The 19,154-nt window shown below is 46.0% G+C and overlaps 1 protein-coding gene across 1 annotated transcript in view; it reads right to left on the reverse strand.

Moving 5' to 3' along the window:
* Positions 1–5,062: 5,062 nt before the first annotated feature.
* The window catches only part of LOC120063662 (potassium voltage-gated channel subfamily H member 8-like), a 193,344-nt gene continuing 179,252 nt past the window's right edge, over positions 5,063–19,154 (reverse strand). Inside the window, exons 13-16 of the mRNA XM_039013958.1 lie at positions 6,812–7,047; positions 6,183–6,602; positions 5,982–6,138; positions 5,063–5,103 (exon numbers count right to left, since the gene is read on the reverse strand). Of these exons, the coding sequence (XP_038869886.1) occupies positions 5,063–5,103; positions 5,982–6,138; positions 6,183–6,602; positions 6,812–7,047 (854 nt within the window). The remainder of the gene's footprint in view (positions 5,104–5,981; positions 6,139–6,182; positions 6,603–6,811; positions 7,048–19,154) is intronic.

Here is a 19,154-nt window from a genome sequence, read left to right on the forward strand (position 1 = left end):
CAAACAAAGCGGGAATTAGCGGGCTATGAGATTACATGAGAAGGCGTTGTGTTGAAAGGACAAGCTAAATCTACTAGTCTTAGACCACAGGGAACACCTGCTACAACACATTACTAAAAGGGGAGGGGAGGGAGGGAGAGAGAGGCTGTGTTTAATTGTTCTGACCTTACAGATGCCAGGTGGTGCCAGTCGTGTGTGTGTGTGTGTGTGTGTGTGTGTGTGTGTGTGTGTGTGTGTGTGTGTGTGTGTGTGTGTGTGTGTGTGTGTGTGTGTGTGTGTGTGTGTGTGTGTGTGTGTGTGTGTGTGTGTGTAAGGTATATCTCATCCACTATCTAAACAGAGAGCTTGTACCTGAATCCATATGACATGTCCATAGACCTCTTCAGTAAATGAGATAATGAATCCATATGACATGTCCATAGACCTCTTCAGTAAATGAGATAATGAATCCATATGACATGTCCATAGACCTCTTCAGTAAATGAGATAATGAATCCATATGACATGTCCATAGGCCTCTTCAGTAAATGAGATAATGAATCCATATGACATGTCCATAGACCTCTTCAGTAAATGAGATAATGAATCCATATGACATGTCCATAGACCTCTTCATTAAATGAGATAATGAATCCATATGACATGTCCATAGACCTCTTCATTAAATGAGATAATGAATCCATATGACATGTCCATAGACCTCTTCAGTAAATGAGATAATGAATCCATATGACATGTCCATAGACCTCTTCATTAAATGGGATAATGAATCCATATGACATGTCCATAGATCTCTTCATTAAATGGGATAATGAATGGGTGTGATATTTCACCATGTGGACAAGCCCACACCCCTTTCTCTCTCTTCTCTGTTTTCTACTCTTCTCTCTGCTTTCACTTTGATCAAATACTCTTATTGTTTTATTCATTTAACCTTTATTTAACCAGGGGAAACCCATTGATCAACATGACACAAACCATTTACAATTTCACATTACAACAAATGAAATTCAAAAGCGACTGATAAAATTACAAATCAATCACAAGTGCAGTTCTCTTACCACATTCCTCATCAAAGTCCTGAACTGGCTATTTCTCTCTCTCTCACTCTGTCTCTCTCAATTCAATTCAATTGGCTTTATGATCTCTCTCAATTCAATTCAAGGGGCTTTATTCTCTCTCAATTCAATTCAAGGGGCTTTATTCTCTCTCAATTCAATTCAAGGGGCTTTATTGGCATAGGAAACGTGTTTACATTGCCAAAGCAAGTGAAATGGATAAACAAAAGTGAAATAAACAGTAAATATTACACTCACACAAGTTCCAAAATAATAGACATTTGCAAATTACTTAAAGTACAAAAGGGAAAATAAATAAACATTAATATGGGTTGTATTTACAATGGTGTTTGTTTTTCACTGGTTGCCCTTTTCTTGTGGCAACAGGTCAGAAATATTGCTGCTGTGATGGCACACTGTGGTATTTCACCCAGTAGATATGGGAGTTTATCAAAATCAGATTTGTTTTCAAATTCTTTGTTGGATCTGTGTAATCTGAGGGAAATATCTGTCTCTAATATGGTCATACATTTGGCAGGAGGTTAGGAAGTGCAGCTCAGTTTCCACCTCATTTTGTGGGCAGTGCGCACATAGGCCACCGTAGGCAGACCTGGCTCTCAAGAGAAGACAGGCTTTCTCAATAGCAAGGCTATGCTCACTGAGTCTGTACATAGTCAAAGCTTTCCTTAATTGTGGGTCAGCCACAGTGGTCAGGTATTCTGCCACTGTGTACTCTCTGTTTAGGGCCAAATAGCATTCTACTTTGTTCTGTTTTTTTTGTTAATTCTTCCAATGTGTCAAATAATTCTCTTTTTGTTTTCTCATGATTGTGTTGTTGTCCTGGGGCTCAGTGGGGTTTGTGTTTGTGAACAGAACCCCAGGTTGCTTAGGGGACTCTTCTCCAGGTGATGGCTTTGTTATGGAAGGTTTGGGAATCGATTCCTTTTAGGTGGTTGTGGAATTTAACCGCTCTTTTCTGGATTTTGATCATTTGCGGGTATCGGCCTAATTCTGCTCTGCATGCATTATTTGGTGTTTTACGTTGTACACGGAGGATATGTTTTGCAGAATTCTCCATGCAGAGTCTCAATTTGGTGTTTGTCCCATTTTGTGAATTCTTGGTTGGTGAGCGAACCCAATACCTCACAACCATAAAGAGCAATGGGTTCTATTACTGTTTCAAGTATTTTTATCCAGATCCTAATTGGTATGTCGAATTTTATGTTCCTTTTGATGGCATAAAATGCCCTTCTTGCCTTGTCTCTCAGATCGTTCACAGCTTTGTGGAAGTTACCTGTGGCACTGATGTTTAGGCTGAGGTATGTATCGTTTTTTGTGTGCTCTAGGTTAACAGTGTCTAGATGGAATTTGTATTTGTGGTCCTGTCAACTGAACTTTTTTTGGAACACCATTATTTTGGTCTTACTGAGATTTACTGTCAGGTCCCAGGTCTGACAGAATCTAGGCAGAAGATCTAGGTGCTGTTGTATGCCCTCCTTGGTTGGGGACAGAAGCACCAGATCATCAGTAGACATTTGACGTCAGATTCTAGTAGGGTGAGGCCAGGTGCTGCAGACTGTTCTAGTGCCCTTGCCAATTTGTTGATATGTAGAAGAGGGTGGGGTTTAAGCTGCACCCCTGTCTCACCCCATGGCCCTGTGGAAAGAAATGTGTGTTTTTTGCCAATTTTAAACGCACACTTGTTGTTTGTGTACATGTCTTTTATAATATTGTATGTTTTTTCCCGAACACCACTTTCCATCAATTTGTATAGCAGACCTTCATGCCAAATTGAGTCAAAAGCGTTTTTGAAGTCAACAAAGCATGAGAAGACTTTGCCTTTGTTTTGGTTTGTTTGTTTGTCATTTAGGGTGTGTAGGGTGAATTTGTGGTCTGTAGTACGGTAATTTGTTAAACAGACAATTTTACATTTGCTCAGTACATTGTTTTCACTGAGGAAATGTACACGTCTCTCTCTCTCTTCTCCCTCACTCTCTCTCTTTTCTCCCTCTCTCTCTCTGATCAGCACTCTTTTTCCCCTCCTGTCCTCCCCCGCTCTCCTCATATCAGTCTGTCTCCTCTCTTCACAGTAGCGTGTCTATGTTTAGTTCCCACTTCCTAATCTTAGCTCAGAGCCCAAGAGGCAAGCAGGGGCTGCTTCACTGTGCGGGGGTGTAATCTATACGTCCATGGCTGCAAAGCATGCTGAAGTGGAAGCAAACGTGTGAGTGAGTGTGTGCGTTTGTGTTGGTGTGTCTACACGTGCACTACAGTGTGAACAGGGCTGACTGGTGTTCTCAGAACATTGTGTTAGTGTTCCCTCCAGCTCCTGTGTCATGAGACCCAGAACATTGTGTTAGTGTTCCCTCCAGCTCCTGTGTCATGAGACTGTCAGTCAGAAGTAAGTGAATCGGCAGAGACAGTGGGGAGGGAATACATTTATTGCTGTTAAAAAAAGCTATTTTCCCAAACCCTCCTCCCTCCGGCACTACCCCCTAATCTAAACAGGTGCAAAGTGCACATCGTATTCTGGTAGACTATCAGTGTTCAGACTGAGGTGGTGTTTCTGCAGTAATTGTTTGATGAGAATAAGAAGAGCGTCACTGAAGGCTGTTGTTGTTTTTGGTTTGTCTTGTCTTGGCTTTCTGTTCTGTTCTCCACTCCCTGTGCTGGGTTTTACATACATAACAAACAGTCTAAGAAGCACATTTGGACAACAGTCCACACCCCTGGCTGCATTATTGATGCTATCTGAGACATAAACAAACACATGTACAGTACAATTCAAAAGTTTGGACAAACCTACTCAATCAAGGGTTTTTCTTAATTTTTTACTATTTTCTACAATGTCAAATAATAGTGAAGACATCAAAACTATGAAATAACACATATGGAATCATGTAGTAACCAAAAAAGTGTTGAACAAATTAAAATGTATTTTAGATTTGAGATTCTTCAAAGTTACCACCCTTTGCCTTGATGACAGTTTTGAACACTCTTGGCATTCTCTCAACCAGTTTCATGAGATGGTCACCTGGAATGCATTTCAATTAACAGGTGTGCCTTGTTAAAAGTTCATTTGTGGAATCTCTTTCCTTCTTAATGCGTTTGAGCCAATCAGTTCTGTTGTGACAAGGTAAGGGTGGTATACAGAAGATAGCCCTATCTGTTAAATACCAAGTCCATATTATGGCAAGATCAGCTCAAATAAGCAAAGAGAAACGACAGTCCATCATTACTTGAAGGTGAGTCAATGCGCACACACACACACACACACACACACACACACACACACACACACACACACACACACACACACACACACACACACACACACACACACACACACACACACACACACACACACACGGGCACATGTAAACACACACACACACACATGGGCACATGTAAACACACACACACACACATGGGCACATGTACACACACATGGGCACATGTACACACGCACAGGCACATGTAAACACACACACACACGCACAGGCACATGTACACACACACCTGCACAGTGAAGCAGCCGCTACTTTCCTCTGGGGCTCTGAGGTTAGATTAGACATTAGAAAGTGGGAGCTAGAAATAAACATGTTACTGTGAAGGGAGGAGGCAGAGTGATATGAGGGCAGTTGGGGCAGGAGCGCGTCCTCCCCTATGCTCCTCCTCCTCTTCCCCATCCTCTCTCTCTCCTCCTTGCTGTCTGGGCTATTTTTATCAGGCAGCATCCAAATTTAGCAGGAGCTGTGGGGACACAGCCAGTCAGGGAGAGCCCCTGCCTTCCCCCGTGCTATTTTTAGCTCCAGCACACACTCCAAAACGCTGCACGCTGCTATTCCTGTCTCGTTGAGTTTGACTCTGCTGCATACAGCCAGCCAAGTGTGTGTGTACGGAAGGGTGGATGTGTTTTTAAGAAGCGAGAGCCTGAGCTAGGGTGAGTAGTGTTTATGCATACAGTGCATGATGTGCCCTTTGAAGGTGAATGTACCCTCAGGCTAGATCAGAACCAAGCCCTTCAGAGCTTTATACTGCAGCACTAGGAAATAACAGAGACAAGAGAGGGACTCCATTTTGTTACTGGTATCACCACTCTCACACAGAGACAAGAGAGGGACCCCATTTTGTTACTGGTATCACCACTCTCACACAGAGACAAGAGAGGGACCCCATTTTGTTACTGGTATCACCACTCTCACACAGAGACAAGAGAGGGACCCCATTTTGTTACTGGTATCACCACTCTCACACAGAGACAAGAGGGACTCCATTTTGTTACTGGTCTCACCACTCTCACACAGAGACAAGAGGGACTCCATTTTGTTACTGGTATCACCACTCTCACACAGAGACGAGAGGGACCCCATTTTGTTACTGGTATCACCACTCTCACACAGAGACAAGAGAGGGACTCCATTTTGTTACTGATCTCACCACTCTCACACAGAGACGAGAGGGACTCCATTTTGTTACTGGTCTCACCACTCTCACACAGAGACAAGAGAGGGACTCCAATTTGTTACTGGTATCACCACTCTCACACAGAGACAAGAGAGGGACCCCATTTTGTTACTGGTATCGCCACTCTCACACAGAGATGAGAGAGAGACTCCATTTTGTTACTGGTCTCACCACTCTCACACAGAGACAAGAGAGGGACCCCATTTTGTTACTGGTATCACCACTCTCACACAGAGACAAGAGGGACCCCATTTGGTTACTGGTATCACCACTCTCACACAGAGACAAGAGAGGGACCCCATTTTGTTACTGGTCTCACCACTCTCACACAGAGACAAGAGAGGGACCCCATTTTGTTACTGGTCTCACCACTCTCACACAGACGAGAGGGTCTCCATTTTGTTACTGGTCTCACCACTCTCACACAGAGACAAGAGAGGGACCCCATTTTGTTACTGGTATCACCACTCTCACACAGAGACGAGAGGGTCTCCATTTTGTTACTGGTCTCACCACTCTCACACAGAGACGAGAGGGACTCCATTTTGTTACTGGTCTCACCACTCTCACACAGAGACGAGAGGGTCTCCATTTTGTTTCTGGTCTCATCACTCTCACACAGAGACAAGAGAGACTCCATTTTGTTACTGGTCTCACCACTCTCACACAGAGACAAGAGAGGGACCCCATTTTGTTACTGGTATCACCACTCTCACACAGAGACGAGAGGGTCTCCATTTTGTTACTGGTCTCACCACTCTCACACAGAGACGAGAGGGACTCCATTTTGTTACTGGTCTCACCACTCTCACACAGAGACGAGAGGGTCTCCATTTTGTTACTGGTATCACCACTCTCACACAGAGACGAGAGGGTCTCCATTTTGTTACTGGTCTCACCACTCTCACACAGAGACGAGAGGGTCTCCATTTTGTTACTGGTATCACCACTCTCACACAGAGACGAGAGGGTCTCCATTTTGTTACTGGTCTCACCACTCTCACACAGAGACGAGAGGGTCTCCATTTTGTTACTGGTCTCACCACTCTCACACAGACGAACCCGTCCCTCCTCACTCTATTGATCAAACAAACCAGGTAGAGCTGTAGGCTGGTGTAATGAATTAATGTAATGACTTTTCTTTTGATTGAGGGAAATATTACAATTAACAATGTACTAGTGTCTGTGTGCATGTGTGTGTGTGTGTGTGCACGTGTGTGTGTGTGTGTGTGTGTGCATGTTTTTACTGCATGTGTGTGTGTGTGTGTTTAGCAGCGTATGCATGCCTGCGTTGCAGTTCGACTCACGTCAGCTCCGTGACCCTCTCTGAGGTTATAGGTCAGATCATGTTGTATCTCAGAGATGAACTTCTGGGCGTACTCTGGGTAGAGCTGGAGAACCTCCCTCAGTCCCTTCAGACTGATGTACTGCAGGTCACAGTAGGTCAGAGCCTTCACGTTGGCATTGGTCTTAATCACCTGCTTCTTGGTCAGGGAGTCACTGCCGATCAGGTCCCCCTTACCTGAGGGGTGGGAGGGAACACACACACACACACACACACACACACACACACACACACACACACACACACACACACACACACACACACACACACCTGCTAGTCTCTTTGAAACCATCACAGGCAGTCTGTGCTTTAGACTGAGTTTTTGTAATTATTCCAACATCAGACATTTTATATGAGCCTATTAGTGTCTCATATCATAAAAGAACATGAAAGGGTCGGCAGTGGAGATGGTGTGTACGGTGGTTATTTATGTGTGTAGGTTGGATGCAGTCATTAAACAGCTCAGTTAAATTATTCAGGTATATTGCGTACATCACAGGAGGTTGGTGGGACCTTTTATTGGGGAGAACGGGCTCGTGGTAATGACTGGAGCGGAATCAGTGGAACGGTATCAAATACATCAAACACAGGGTTTCCAGGTCATTGATGCCATTCCATTTGCTCCGTTCCGGATGTTATTATGAGCCGTTCTCCTGTGTACATGTTTACAGTATGGATAATGATTATCAGTAGTAGTGGCCTCAGGTCATAATGGCTTCCCATACGTAATTGGGGGGCTCTTTGTTTCATTGCACTAAATAAATGATGAAAATGTACACCTGTGCTTGTGTGTGTCCATCTGTGTCTGTGTTAATCTTTTACCTCCCCTGTCTCCTCTCTACCTCTGTGTTAACCCTTTACCTCCTCTGTCTCCTCTCTACCTCTGTGTTAACCCTTTACCTCCTCTGTCTCCTCTCTACCTCTGTGTTAACCCTTTACCTCCTCTGTCTCCTCTCTACCTCTGTGTTAACCCTTTACCTCCTCTGTCTCCTCTCTACCTCTGTGTTAACCCTTTACCTCCCCTGTCTCCTCTCTACCTCTGTGTTAACTCTTTACCTCCCGTCTCCTCTCTACCTCTGTGTTAACCCTTTACCTCCTCTGTATCCTCTCTACCTCTGTGTTAACCCTTTACCTCCTTTGTCTCGTCTCTACCTCTGTGTTAACTCTTTACCTCCCATCTCCTCTCTACCTCTGTGTTAACCCTTTACCTCCCCTGTCTCCTCTCTACCTCTGTGCTAACCCTTTACCTCCCCTGTCTCCTCTCTACCTCTGTGCTAACCCTTTACCTCATCTGTCTCCTCTCTACCTCTGTGTTAACCCTTTACCTCCCCTGTCTCCTCTCTACCTCTGTGTTAATCTTTACCTCCCCTGTCTCCTCTCTACCTCTGTGCTAACCCTTTACCTCCCCTGTCTCCTCTCTACCTCTGTGCTAACCCTTTACCTCCCCTGTCTCCTCTCTACCTCTGTGTTAACCCTTTACCTCCCCTGTCTCCTCTCTACCTCTGTGCTAACCCTTTACCTCCCCTGTCTCCTCTCTACCTCTGTGTTAACCCTTTACCTCCTCTGTCTCCTCTCTACCTCTGTGTTAACCCTTTTTCCTCCCCTCAGACCTGGCTAGATGTATGGTGTTCTCTACTTCACTCTGCCTGCCTCTACGTACAGCTTTGGATGAATAACCCAAGTGTTTTAATAATGTCATATCCATCCATTATTCATCTCTGAGCTGCAATGTGGCTCACCTGCCTGCGTATTGATGTGTGTGCCGTGATTAGAGATATAGTCCGGGAGCTTGGCGTTTGGAGATAAAAACCCTCTCACTCACACAACCTCTAACACACACACACACACACATACATACACACACACACACACACACACATACACACACACACACACACACACACACACACACACACACACACACACACACACACACACACACACACACACACACACACACAACCTCTAACACACACACACACACACACACACACACACACACACACACACACACACACACACACACACACACACACACACACAACCTCTAACACACACACACATACATACACACAAACAAACTCTAACACACACACACACACACACACACACACACACACACACACACACACACACACACACACAACCTCTAACACACACACACACACGCACACACTCACACAACCTCTAACACACACACACACAACCTCTAACACACATTCACACACTCACACAACCTCTAACACACACATACACACACAAACAAACACACACACACACATATCCCCTCGCAGCTGTCACAGCTCTAATTAGTCATCATTCCAATACCACCTGACCTTTAGAGACCCTGACATGTGGATCTATGACACACATTCATCATCTAAAACACTCTATGGGCCAAACCACCACCACAGCCTCCTCGGAAAGCATATTTAGTCAGTCTTGTGGTATTAGGGGAAAAGGAGCAACGGTAGAAAGAGCCTGTATTTCTCATTCTCACAGCTCTGTGGTGGAGCCGGTCTGTAAGCTTTAATGCCGATCCCACAGGAAATTAGATTGGGCTGTGTAGGACCGAGACAGAGGACAGGAATGGCCAGGGGATGAGCTTCTAAGACTGTGACACAGGGAGAGGAGATCGAGAGATCGGAAAGCAGGGGATGAACCTCTAAGAGTGAGTTAGAGGGCAGGGGATGGGCCTCTAAGACTGAGTTAGATGAGCCTCTAAGAGTGAGACACAGAGCGGAATCAGTGACTGGGATCCTACGAGAGCATGACCACCATATTATATTTAAGCAATACGGCCAGAGGAAGTGTGGTATATGGCCAATATACCACACCTAAGGGCTGTTCTTCTCCTCAACGCAACGCGGAGTGCCTGGATACAGCCCTTAGCCGTGGTATAATGGCAATACACCAAAAACCCCCGAGGTGCCTTATTGTTATTATAAACTGGTTACCAAGGTAATTAGAGCAGCAAAACTAAACATTTTGTCATACCCGTGGTCTACGGTCTGATATACCATGTCTTTCAGCCAATCAGAATTCAGGGCTCAAACCACTCAGTTTATAATATACTGTATATTATACACTCCAGGCCACTATACTATTATAAACTGATGTTGACCAACATGTCTGGTTGAGGGGTCACTAAGCTGTTCTCATGGGAAGACCCCCTTCAACCTTTGATCCTGAGTAGAGGAAGTCCAGTATAATATGTATATCCCATTTAGCAGATGCTTTTATCCAAAGCAACTTTCAGTCATGCGTGCATTTTATATATGGGTGGTCCCGGGAAACGAACCCACTACTCTGGCATTACAAGCGTCATGCTCTACCAACTGAGCTACAAAAGACCAACAGATACAGTACATGACAGATAATACATTAAAGATAATACATGACGGATAATACATGATGGATAATACACGACGGATAATACACGACGGATAATACATGACGGATAATTCATGACGGATAATTCATGATGGATAATACACGACGGATAATTCATGATGGATAATACATGACGGATAATACATGACGGATAATACACGACGGAAAATACACGACGGATAATACACGACGGATAATACACGACGGATAATACACGACGGATAATACACGACGGGTAATACACGACGGGTAATACACGACGGGTAATACATGACGGGTAATACATGACGGATAATAAACTCAGCAAAAAAAGAAACGTCCCTTTTTCAGGACCTTGTCTTTCAAAGATAATTCGTAAAAATCCAAATAACTTCACAGATCTTCATTGTAAAGGGTTTAAACACTGTTTCCCATGCTTGTTCAATGAACCATAAACAATTAATGAACATGCACCTGTGGAACGGTCGTTAAGACACTAACAGCTTACAGACGGTAGGCAATTAAAGTCACAATTATGAAAACTTAGGACACTAAAGAGGCCTTTCTACTGACTGAACACCGAAGGAAAGATGCCCAGGGTCTCTGCTCATCTGTATGAACGTGCCTTAGGCATGCTGCAAGGAGGCATGAGGACTGCAGATGTGGCCAGGGCAATAAATTGCAATGTCCGTACTGTGAGACGCCTAAGACAGCGCTACAGGGAGACAGGACGGACAGCTCATCGTCCTCACAGTGGCAGACCACGTGTAACAACACCTGCACAGGATCGGTACACCTGAACATCACACCTGCGGGACAGGTACAGGATGGCAACAACAACTGCCCGAGTTACACTAGGAACGCACAATCCCTCCATCAGTGTTCAGACTGTCCGCAATAGGCTGAGAGAGGCTGGCCTGAGGGCTTGTAGGCCTGTTGTAAGGCAGGTCCTCACCAGACATCACCGGCAACAACGTCGCCTATGGGTACAAACCCACTGTCACTGGACCAGTTAGGACTGGCAAAAAGTGCTCTTCACTAAGGAGTCGCGGTTTTGTCTCACCAGGGGTGATGGTCGGATTCGCGTTTATCGTCGAAGGAATGGGCGTTACACCGAGGCCTGTACTCTGGAGCGGGATGGATTTGGAGGTGGAGGGTCCGTCATGGTCTGGGGCGGTGTGTCACAACATCATCGGACTGAGCTTGTTGTCATTGCAGACAATCTCAACGCTGTGCGTTACAGGGAAGACATCCTGACATGACCCTCCAGCATGACAATGCCACCAGCCATACTGCTCGTTCTTTGCGTGATTTCCTGCAAGACAGGAATATCAGTGTTCTGCCATGGCCAGAGAAGAGCCTAGATCTCAATCCCATTGAGCACGTCTGGGATCAAATGGTGAGGGTCATTCCCCCCAGAAATGTCCGGGAACTTGCAGGTGCCTTGGTGGAATAGTGGGGTAACATCTCACAGCAAGAACTGGCAAATCTGATGCAGTCCATGAGGAGAAGATGCACTGCAGTACTTAATGCAGCTGGCGGCCACAACAGATACTGACTGTTACTTTTGATTTTAACCCCACCCCCCCTTGTCCAGGGACACATTATTCCATTTCTGTTAGTCACATGTCTGTGGAACTTGTTCAGTTTATGTCTCAGTTGTTGAATCTTTTTATGTTCATACAAATATTTACACATGTTAAGTTTGCTGAAAATGAACGCAGTTGACAGTGAGAGGACGTTTCTTTACATGACAGATAATACATGACAGATAATACATGTCAGATAATACATGACAGATAATACATGTCAGATAATACATGACAGATAATACATGACGGATAATACATGTCAGATAATACATGACAGATAATACATGACGGATAATACATGACGGATAATACATGACGGATAATACATGACGGATAATACATGTCAGATAATACATGACAGATAATACATGACGGATAATACATGACAGATCAGTACAGAGGGATTTAACAGTCACCAAATGGTGGAGACTGGGATAAGACAGTATATTTGAAAAAGGGCACCTTTCCAAGTATTGATATATTTGAAATCCATCTCTCCAACCCTTCATCTTTCATCTCTCCATCTCTTCATTCCTCCATCTCTTCATCCCTCCAATCCTCCATCTCTTAATCTCGCCATCTCTTCATCCTTCCATCCATTCATCTGATGGCACCTTTCTATTCTGCCTGAATGACATCAGAAAGAACTCACTGTTTCCAGCTAAGTCTATCTGTCCTCTTCCATAAAGTCCCCAGGGGCAGAGTGAGGCAGACAGGCAGGACTAGTCCCATTGGAGCATGGTCTGGTTAGTGTGTAGACTCTCTCTTTCTCTCTGCGTGTCTCTCTCTCTCTCTCTGTATGTCTCCTTATCCCCTGCCTCTCTCCCCCTTCTCTCTCTCTCTCTCTCTCTCATTCTGTATGTCTCTCTACCTCAATGTGTCCGAGGCGACAGGAAGACAATAATTTATACCCACTGCATGTTCCACATACACATGTTTGGTCCAAGGTAGACAGAGCAGACACAACAACCAGCAATAGAGGAATAGCCAAGGCTAGTGAAGAGTGGGAGCGTTGAAATTGGAGCAAGGGGGGCGAGAAATATAGTGGGAAGGAGAAAGTGGAAGATGGGAAATGACAGAAAAGAGGAAGATTCATAAAAAATACATCTAGAGAATAAGGATGCAGAACCTCAAGTGCTTTGATGCATGATCCTCACTGAAATCCCATTATGAACACACAGATCAATGATAGAAGAGGGTTTCTAGTTGATGTTCCAGTAGCAGTAGGACAAAGGGCCATGACCGATAATCTGACTATCTGAACCATTTCCACCCACGCCTTCTCACCCTGTCTTAGAGGGATACTCCTCCTACATAATTCTAGGGTCTATTGAACCATGTCTCCTCCCACACAGCCCCCGTGACATGGACACATGTTAATCCCAAATAGCCCTAATGCTGAAATGCTACGACAACCCCTGTGCCACTTCTTTACTCTCTCTCTCTCTTTCTCTGTTTTCTCTGTCTCTCTCCCTCCTTCTCTGTCTCTCTCCCTCCTTCTCTCTCTCTCTCTTTCTCTCTCTCTCTGTTTTCTCTGTCTCTCTCCCTCCTTCTCTGTCTCTCTCCCTCCTTCTCTGTTTTCTCTGTCTCTCTCCCTCCTTCTCTGTCTCTCTCCCTCCTTCTCTGTTTTCTGTCTCTCTCCCTCCTTCTCTGTCTCTCTCCCTCCTTCTCTGTCTCTCTCCCTCCTTCTCTGTCTCTCTCTCTCCTTCTCTGTTTTCTCTGTCTCTCTCCCTCCTTCTGTCTCTCTCCCTCCTTCTCTGTTTTCTGTCTCTCTCCCTCCTTCTCTGTCTCTCTCCCTCCTTCTCTGTCTCTCTCCCTCCTTCTCTGTCTCTCTCCCTCCTTCTCTGTCTCTCTCCCTCCTCTGTTTTCTCTGTCTCTCTCCCTCCTCTGTTTTCTCTGTCTCTCTCCCTCCTTCTCTGTCTCTCTCCCTCCTTTTCTGTTTTCTCTGTCTCTCTCCCTCCTCTCTCTCTCTCTCCCTTTCTCTGTTTTCTCTCTCTCTCCCCCTCCTTCTCTGTCTCTCTCCCTCCTTTTCTGTTTTCTCTGTCTCTCTCCCTCCTCTCTCTCTCTCTCTCTCTCTTTCTCTGTTTTCTCTGTCTCTCTCCCTCCTTCTCTTTCTCTCTCCCTCCTTTTCTGTTTTCTCTGTCTCTCTCCCTCCTTCTCTGTATCTCTCTCTCTTTCTCTGTTTTCTCTGTCTCTCTCCCTCCTTCTCTGTCTCTCTCCCTCCTCTGTTTTCTCTGTCTCTCTCCCTCCTTCTCTGTCTCTCTCCCTCCTTCTCTGTCTCTCTCCCTCCTTTTCTGTTTTCTCTGTCTCTCTCCCTCCTCTCTCTCTTTCTCTGTTTTCTCTGTCTCTCTCCCTCCTTCTCTGTCTCTCTCCCTCCTTTTCTGTTTTCTCTGTCTCTCTCCCTCCTTCTCTGTCTCTCTCTCTCTTTCTCTGTTTTCTCTGTCTCTCTCCCTCCTTCTCTGTCTCTCTCCCTCCTTCTCTGTTTTCTCTGTCTCTCTCCCTCCTTCTCTGTCTCTCTCCCTCCTTCTCTGTTTTCTCTGTCTCTCTCCCTCCTTCTCTGTCTCTCTCCCTCCTTTTCTGTTTTCTCTGTCTCTCTCCCTCCTCTCTCTCTCTCTCTCTTTCTCTGTTTTCTCTGTCTCTCTCCCTCCTTCTTTGTCTCTCTCCCTCCTTTTCTGTTTTCTCTGTCTCTCTCCCTCCTTCTCTGTCTCTCTCCCTCCTTTTCTGTTTTCTCTGTCTCTCTCCCTCCTTCTCTGTCTCTCTCCCTCCTTCTCTGTTTTCTCTGTCTCTCTCCCTCCTTCTGTCTCTCTCCCTCCTTCTCTGTCTCTCTCCCTCCTTCTCTGTTTTCTCTGTATCTCTCCCTCCTTCTCTGTCTCTCTCCCTCCTTCTCTGTCTCTCTCCCTCCTTCTCTGTTTTCTCTGTCTCTCTCCCTCCTTCTCTGTCTCTCTCACTTTTTCTGTCTCTCTCACTTTTTCTTTCTTTCTCTCTCCCTCAACTCCGTCTCCCTCTAACTCTCTCCCTGTCCTTATCTCACTGTCTGTCTTTCTGTCGCTCTCTCTCTGCCTGTCACTCTTCTTTTTGTTCACCTTTATTTAACCAGGTAAGCTAGTTGAGAACAAGTTCTCATTTACAACTGCGATCTGGCCAAGATAAAGCAAATCAGTGTGACACAAACAAAAACACAGAGTTACACATGGAATAAACAAGCGTACAGTCAATAACACAATAGAAAAAAGAAAGTCTATATTCAGTATGTGCAAATGGCGTGAGGTAAGGCAATAAATAGGCCATAGTACCGAAGTAATTACAATTTAGCAAATTAACACTGGAGTGATAGATGTACAGATGATGATGTGCAAGTAGAAATACTGGTGTGCAAAAGAGCAGAAAAGTAAATACAAATAAAACTCTGCCTGTCTCTCTCTGTGTTTTCCCCCTTCTCTCTCTCTCTCTCTCTGGACCCCTCGATCCACATAGAATATCATTTTAATAAGGCATGTGCCTCAACAACATATAAAGTAGTAATTTGAGTTGCACATTTTGGGGAATATTCAGAGGTGGAAACTTCCCATGGGAATTAACGGGAATATATGGGAATTAACGGAAATATATGCAAATTCATATTAATACCATTTAAATGTAGATGCTTTTTGCATTGGATATATTTACCATATCACATGGAGACAGAAACATAAACCATTTACCTTATCATAAGTAGACATAATTGCAAATGATTAATTCCTTCCAATAGATTTTTTATTTTATTATTTAGTTACGAATTGAACTTTAATTAAATGAGTTGACTCTTCACATGGGATGATTTCACTGAACAAAAAGGAATATTGAATGATCCCCAATGATCCATCGTATCTCCCAAAAAACATTTTCAACATACATCTGTAAAATGATAGTCTAGAAACTAAAGCTTTGCTTGTCTTCCTCTCAGGCTTCCATGTCTTCTCCCTGGACCCCCTGAATGTCCACCTCTTGAACATCAGACTCTGAGGCCTCATCGTCACTGTCACTTTTCAACCTTGTTGAGGATGGCTTGTTGTCAGGCTCAAAAAGCCTCAAATTTGCCCGGATGGCCACCAATTTTTCAACCATTGTATTTGTTATGCTGGTGAATGAGGACCCAAAAGCGACGTAATAGAAACAGAGTCTTTATTCCAGTATTAAACAAACAATGATTCTCCTGGATATTATCAAAGGTAAATCCAAAACAGGAAACTGAAATCCTCTCGTCAGTAGAGAGGAACGACTGGAGACGCGACCACAGACTGCAGGTCGCTTCAGGAAGGCACAGGCCGTAGCTGACATAGACACCTGCTCACACGCAGCATCTGAAGAAGGCAAAAACACGACAGGGCGGAACAAGGACACAGAACAGCAAACATCAAACAAGAATCCGACAAGGACAGAAGCGGAAAACAGAGGAAGAAATAGGGACTCTAATCAGAGGGCAAAATAGGGGACAGGTGTGAAAGAGTAAATGAGGTCGTAAGGAGAATGAGAAACAGCTGGGAGCAGGAACGGAACGATAGAGAGAGAGAGCGAGAGAGGGAGAGAGGGAGGGGGAGAGAGAGGGATAGAAAGAGGGAAAGAACCTAATAAGACCAGCAGAGGGAAGCACAGGGACAAGACATGATGATCAAAGACAAAACATGACAGTACCCCCCCACTCACCGAGCGCCTCCTGGCGCACTCGAGGAGGAACCCTGGCGGCAACGAAGGAAATCATCAATCAACGAACGGTCCAGCACGTCCCGAGATGGAACCCAACTCCTCTCCTCAGGACCGTAACCCTCCCAATCCACTAAGTACTGGTGACCACGTCCCCGAGAACGCATGTCCATGATCCTCCGTACCTTGTAAATAGGTGCGCCCTCGACAAGGACGGGGGGGGGGGAGGGAAGACGAACGGGGGCGCGAAGAAAAGGCTTGACACAGGAGACATGGAAGACAGGGTGGACGCGACGAAGATGTCGCGGAAGAAGCAGTCGCACAGCGACAGGATTGACGACCTGAGAGACACGGAACGGACCAATGAACCGCGGAGTCAACTTGCGAGAAGCTGTCGTAAGGGGAAGGTTACGAGTGGAAAGCCACACTCTCTGACCGCGACAATACCTAGGACTCTTAATCCTACGTTTATTGGCGGCTCTCACAGTCTGCGCCCTGTAACGGCAAAGTGCAGACCTGACCCTCCTCCAGGTGCGCTCACAACGTTGGACAAAAGCCTGAGCGGAGGGAACGCTGGACTCGGCGAGCTGGGACGAGAACAGAGGAGGCTGGTACCCAAGACTACTCTGAAACGGAGATAGCCCGGTAGCAGACGAAGGAAGCGAGTTGTGAGCGTACTCAGCCCAGGGGAGCTGTTCTGCCCAAGACGCAGGGTTTCGAAACGAAAGGCTGCGTAATATGCGACCAATCGACTGATTGGCCCTTTCTGCTTGACCGTTAGACTGGGGATGAAACCCGGAAGAGAGACTGACGGAAGCACCAATCAAACGACAGAACTCCCTCCAAAACTGTGACGTGAATTGCGGGCCTCTGTCTGAAACGGCGTCTAACGGGAGGCCATGAATTCTGAACACATTCTCAATGATGATTTGTGCCGTCTCCTTAGCGGAAGGAAGCTTAGCGAGGGGAATGAAATGTGCCGCCTTAGAGAACCTATCGATAACCGTAAGAATCACTGTCTTCCCCGCAGACGAAGGCAGACCGGTAATAAAGTCTAAGGCGATGTGAGACCATGGTCGAGAAGGAATGGGAAGCGGTCTGAGACGACCGGCAGGAGGAGAGTTACCTGACTTAGTCTGCGCGCAGTCCGAACAAGCAGCCACGAAACGGCGCGTGTCCCGCTCCTGAGTAGGCCACCAAAACCGCTGGCGAATAGAAGCAAGCGTACCCCGAACGCCGGGGTGGCCAGCTAACTTGGCAGAATGAGCCCACTGAAGAACAGCCAGACGAGTAGAGACAGGAACGAACAGAAGGTTACTAGGACAAGCGCGCGGCGACGCAGTGTGAGTGAGTGCTTGCTTTACCTGTCTCTCAATTCCCCAGACAGTCAACCCGACAACACGCCCTTCAGGGAGAATCCCCTCGGGGTCGGTAGAAGCCACAGAAGAACTAAAGAGACGAGATAAGGCATCAGGCTTGGTGTTCTTATTTCCCGGGCGATAGGAAATCACGAACTCGAAACGAGCGAAAAACAACGCCCAACGAGCTTGACGTGCATTAAGTCGTTTGGCAGAACGGATGTACTCAAGGTTCTTATGGTCAGTCCAAACGACAAAAGGGACGGTCGCCCCCTCCAACCACTGTCGCCATTCGCCTATGGCTAAGCGGATGGCGAGCAGTTCGCGGTTACCCACATCATAGTTGCGTTCCGATGGCGACAGGCGATGAGAAAAGTAAGCGCAAGGATGGACCTTATCGTCAGAATGGAAGCGCTGGGACAGAATGGCTCCCACGCCCACCTCTGAAGCGTCAACCTCTACAATGAATTGTTTAGTGACGTCAGGAGTAACAAGGATAGGGGCGGATGTAAAACGCTTCTTGAGGAGATCAAAAGCTCCCTGGGCGGAACCGGACCACTTAAAGCAAGTCTTGACAGAAGTCAGAGCTGTGAGAGGGGCAGCCACTTGACCGAAATTACGAATGAAACGCCGATAGAAATTAGCGAAACCGAGAAAGCGCTGCAACTCGACACGTGACTTAGGAACGGGCCAATCGCTGACAGCCTGGACCTTAGCGGGATCCATCTGAATGCCTTCAGCGGAAATAACAGAACCGAGAAATGTGACAGAGGAGACATGAAAGGCGCACTTCTCAGCCTTCACGTAGAGACAATTCTCTAAAAGGCGCTGGAGTACACGTCGAACGTGCTGAACATGAATCTCGAGTGACGGTGAAAAAATCAGGATATCGTCAAGGTAAACGAAAACAAAGATGTTCAGCATGTCTCTCAGTACATCATTAACTAATGCCTGAAAGACAGCTGGAGCATTAGCGAGACCGAACGGCAGAACCCGGTATTCAAAATGCCCTAACGGAGTGTTAAACGCCGTTTTCCACTCGTCCCCCTCTCTGATGCGTACGAGATGGTAAGCGTTACGAAGGTCCAACTTAGTAAAGCACCTGGCTCCCTGCAGAATCTCGAAGGCTGACGACATAAGGGGAAGCGGATAACGATTCTTAACCGTTATGTCATTCAGCCCTCGATAATCCACGCAGGGGCGCAGAGTACCGTCCTTCTTCTTAACAAAGAAAAACCCCGCTCCGGCGGAAGAGGAAGAAGGCACCACGGTACCGGCGTCG

The sequence above is a fragment of the Salvelinus namaycush genome, chromosome 19 (genome assembly GCF_016432855.1).
Source record: "Salvelinus namaycush isolate Seneca chromosome 19, SaNama_1.0, whole genome shotgun sequence".
In the NCBI taxonomy this organism is placed as follows: Eukaryota; Metazoa; Chordata; class Actinopteri; order Salmoniformes; family Salmonidae; genus Salvelinus; species Salvelinus namaycush.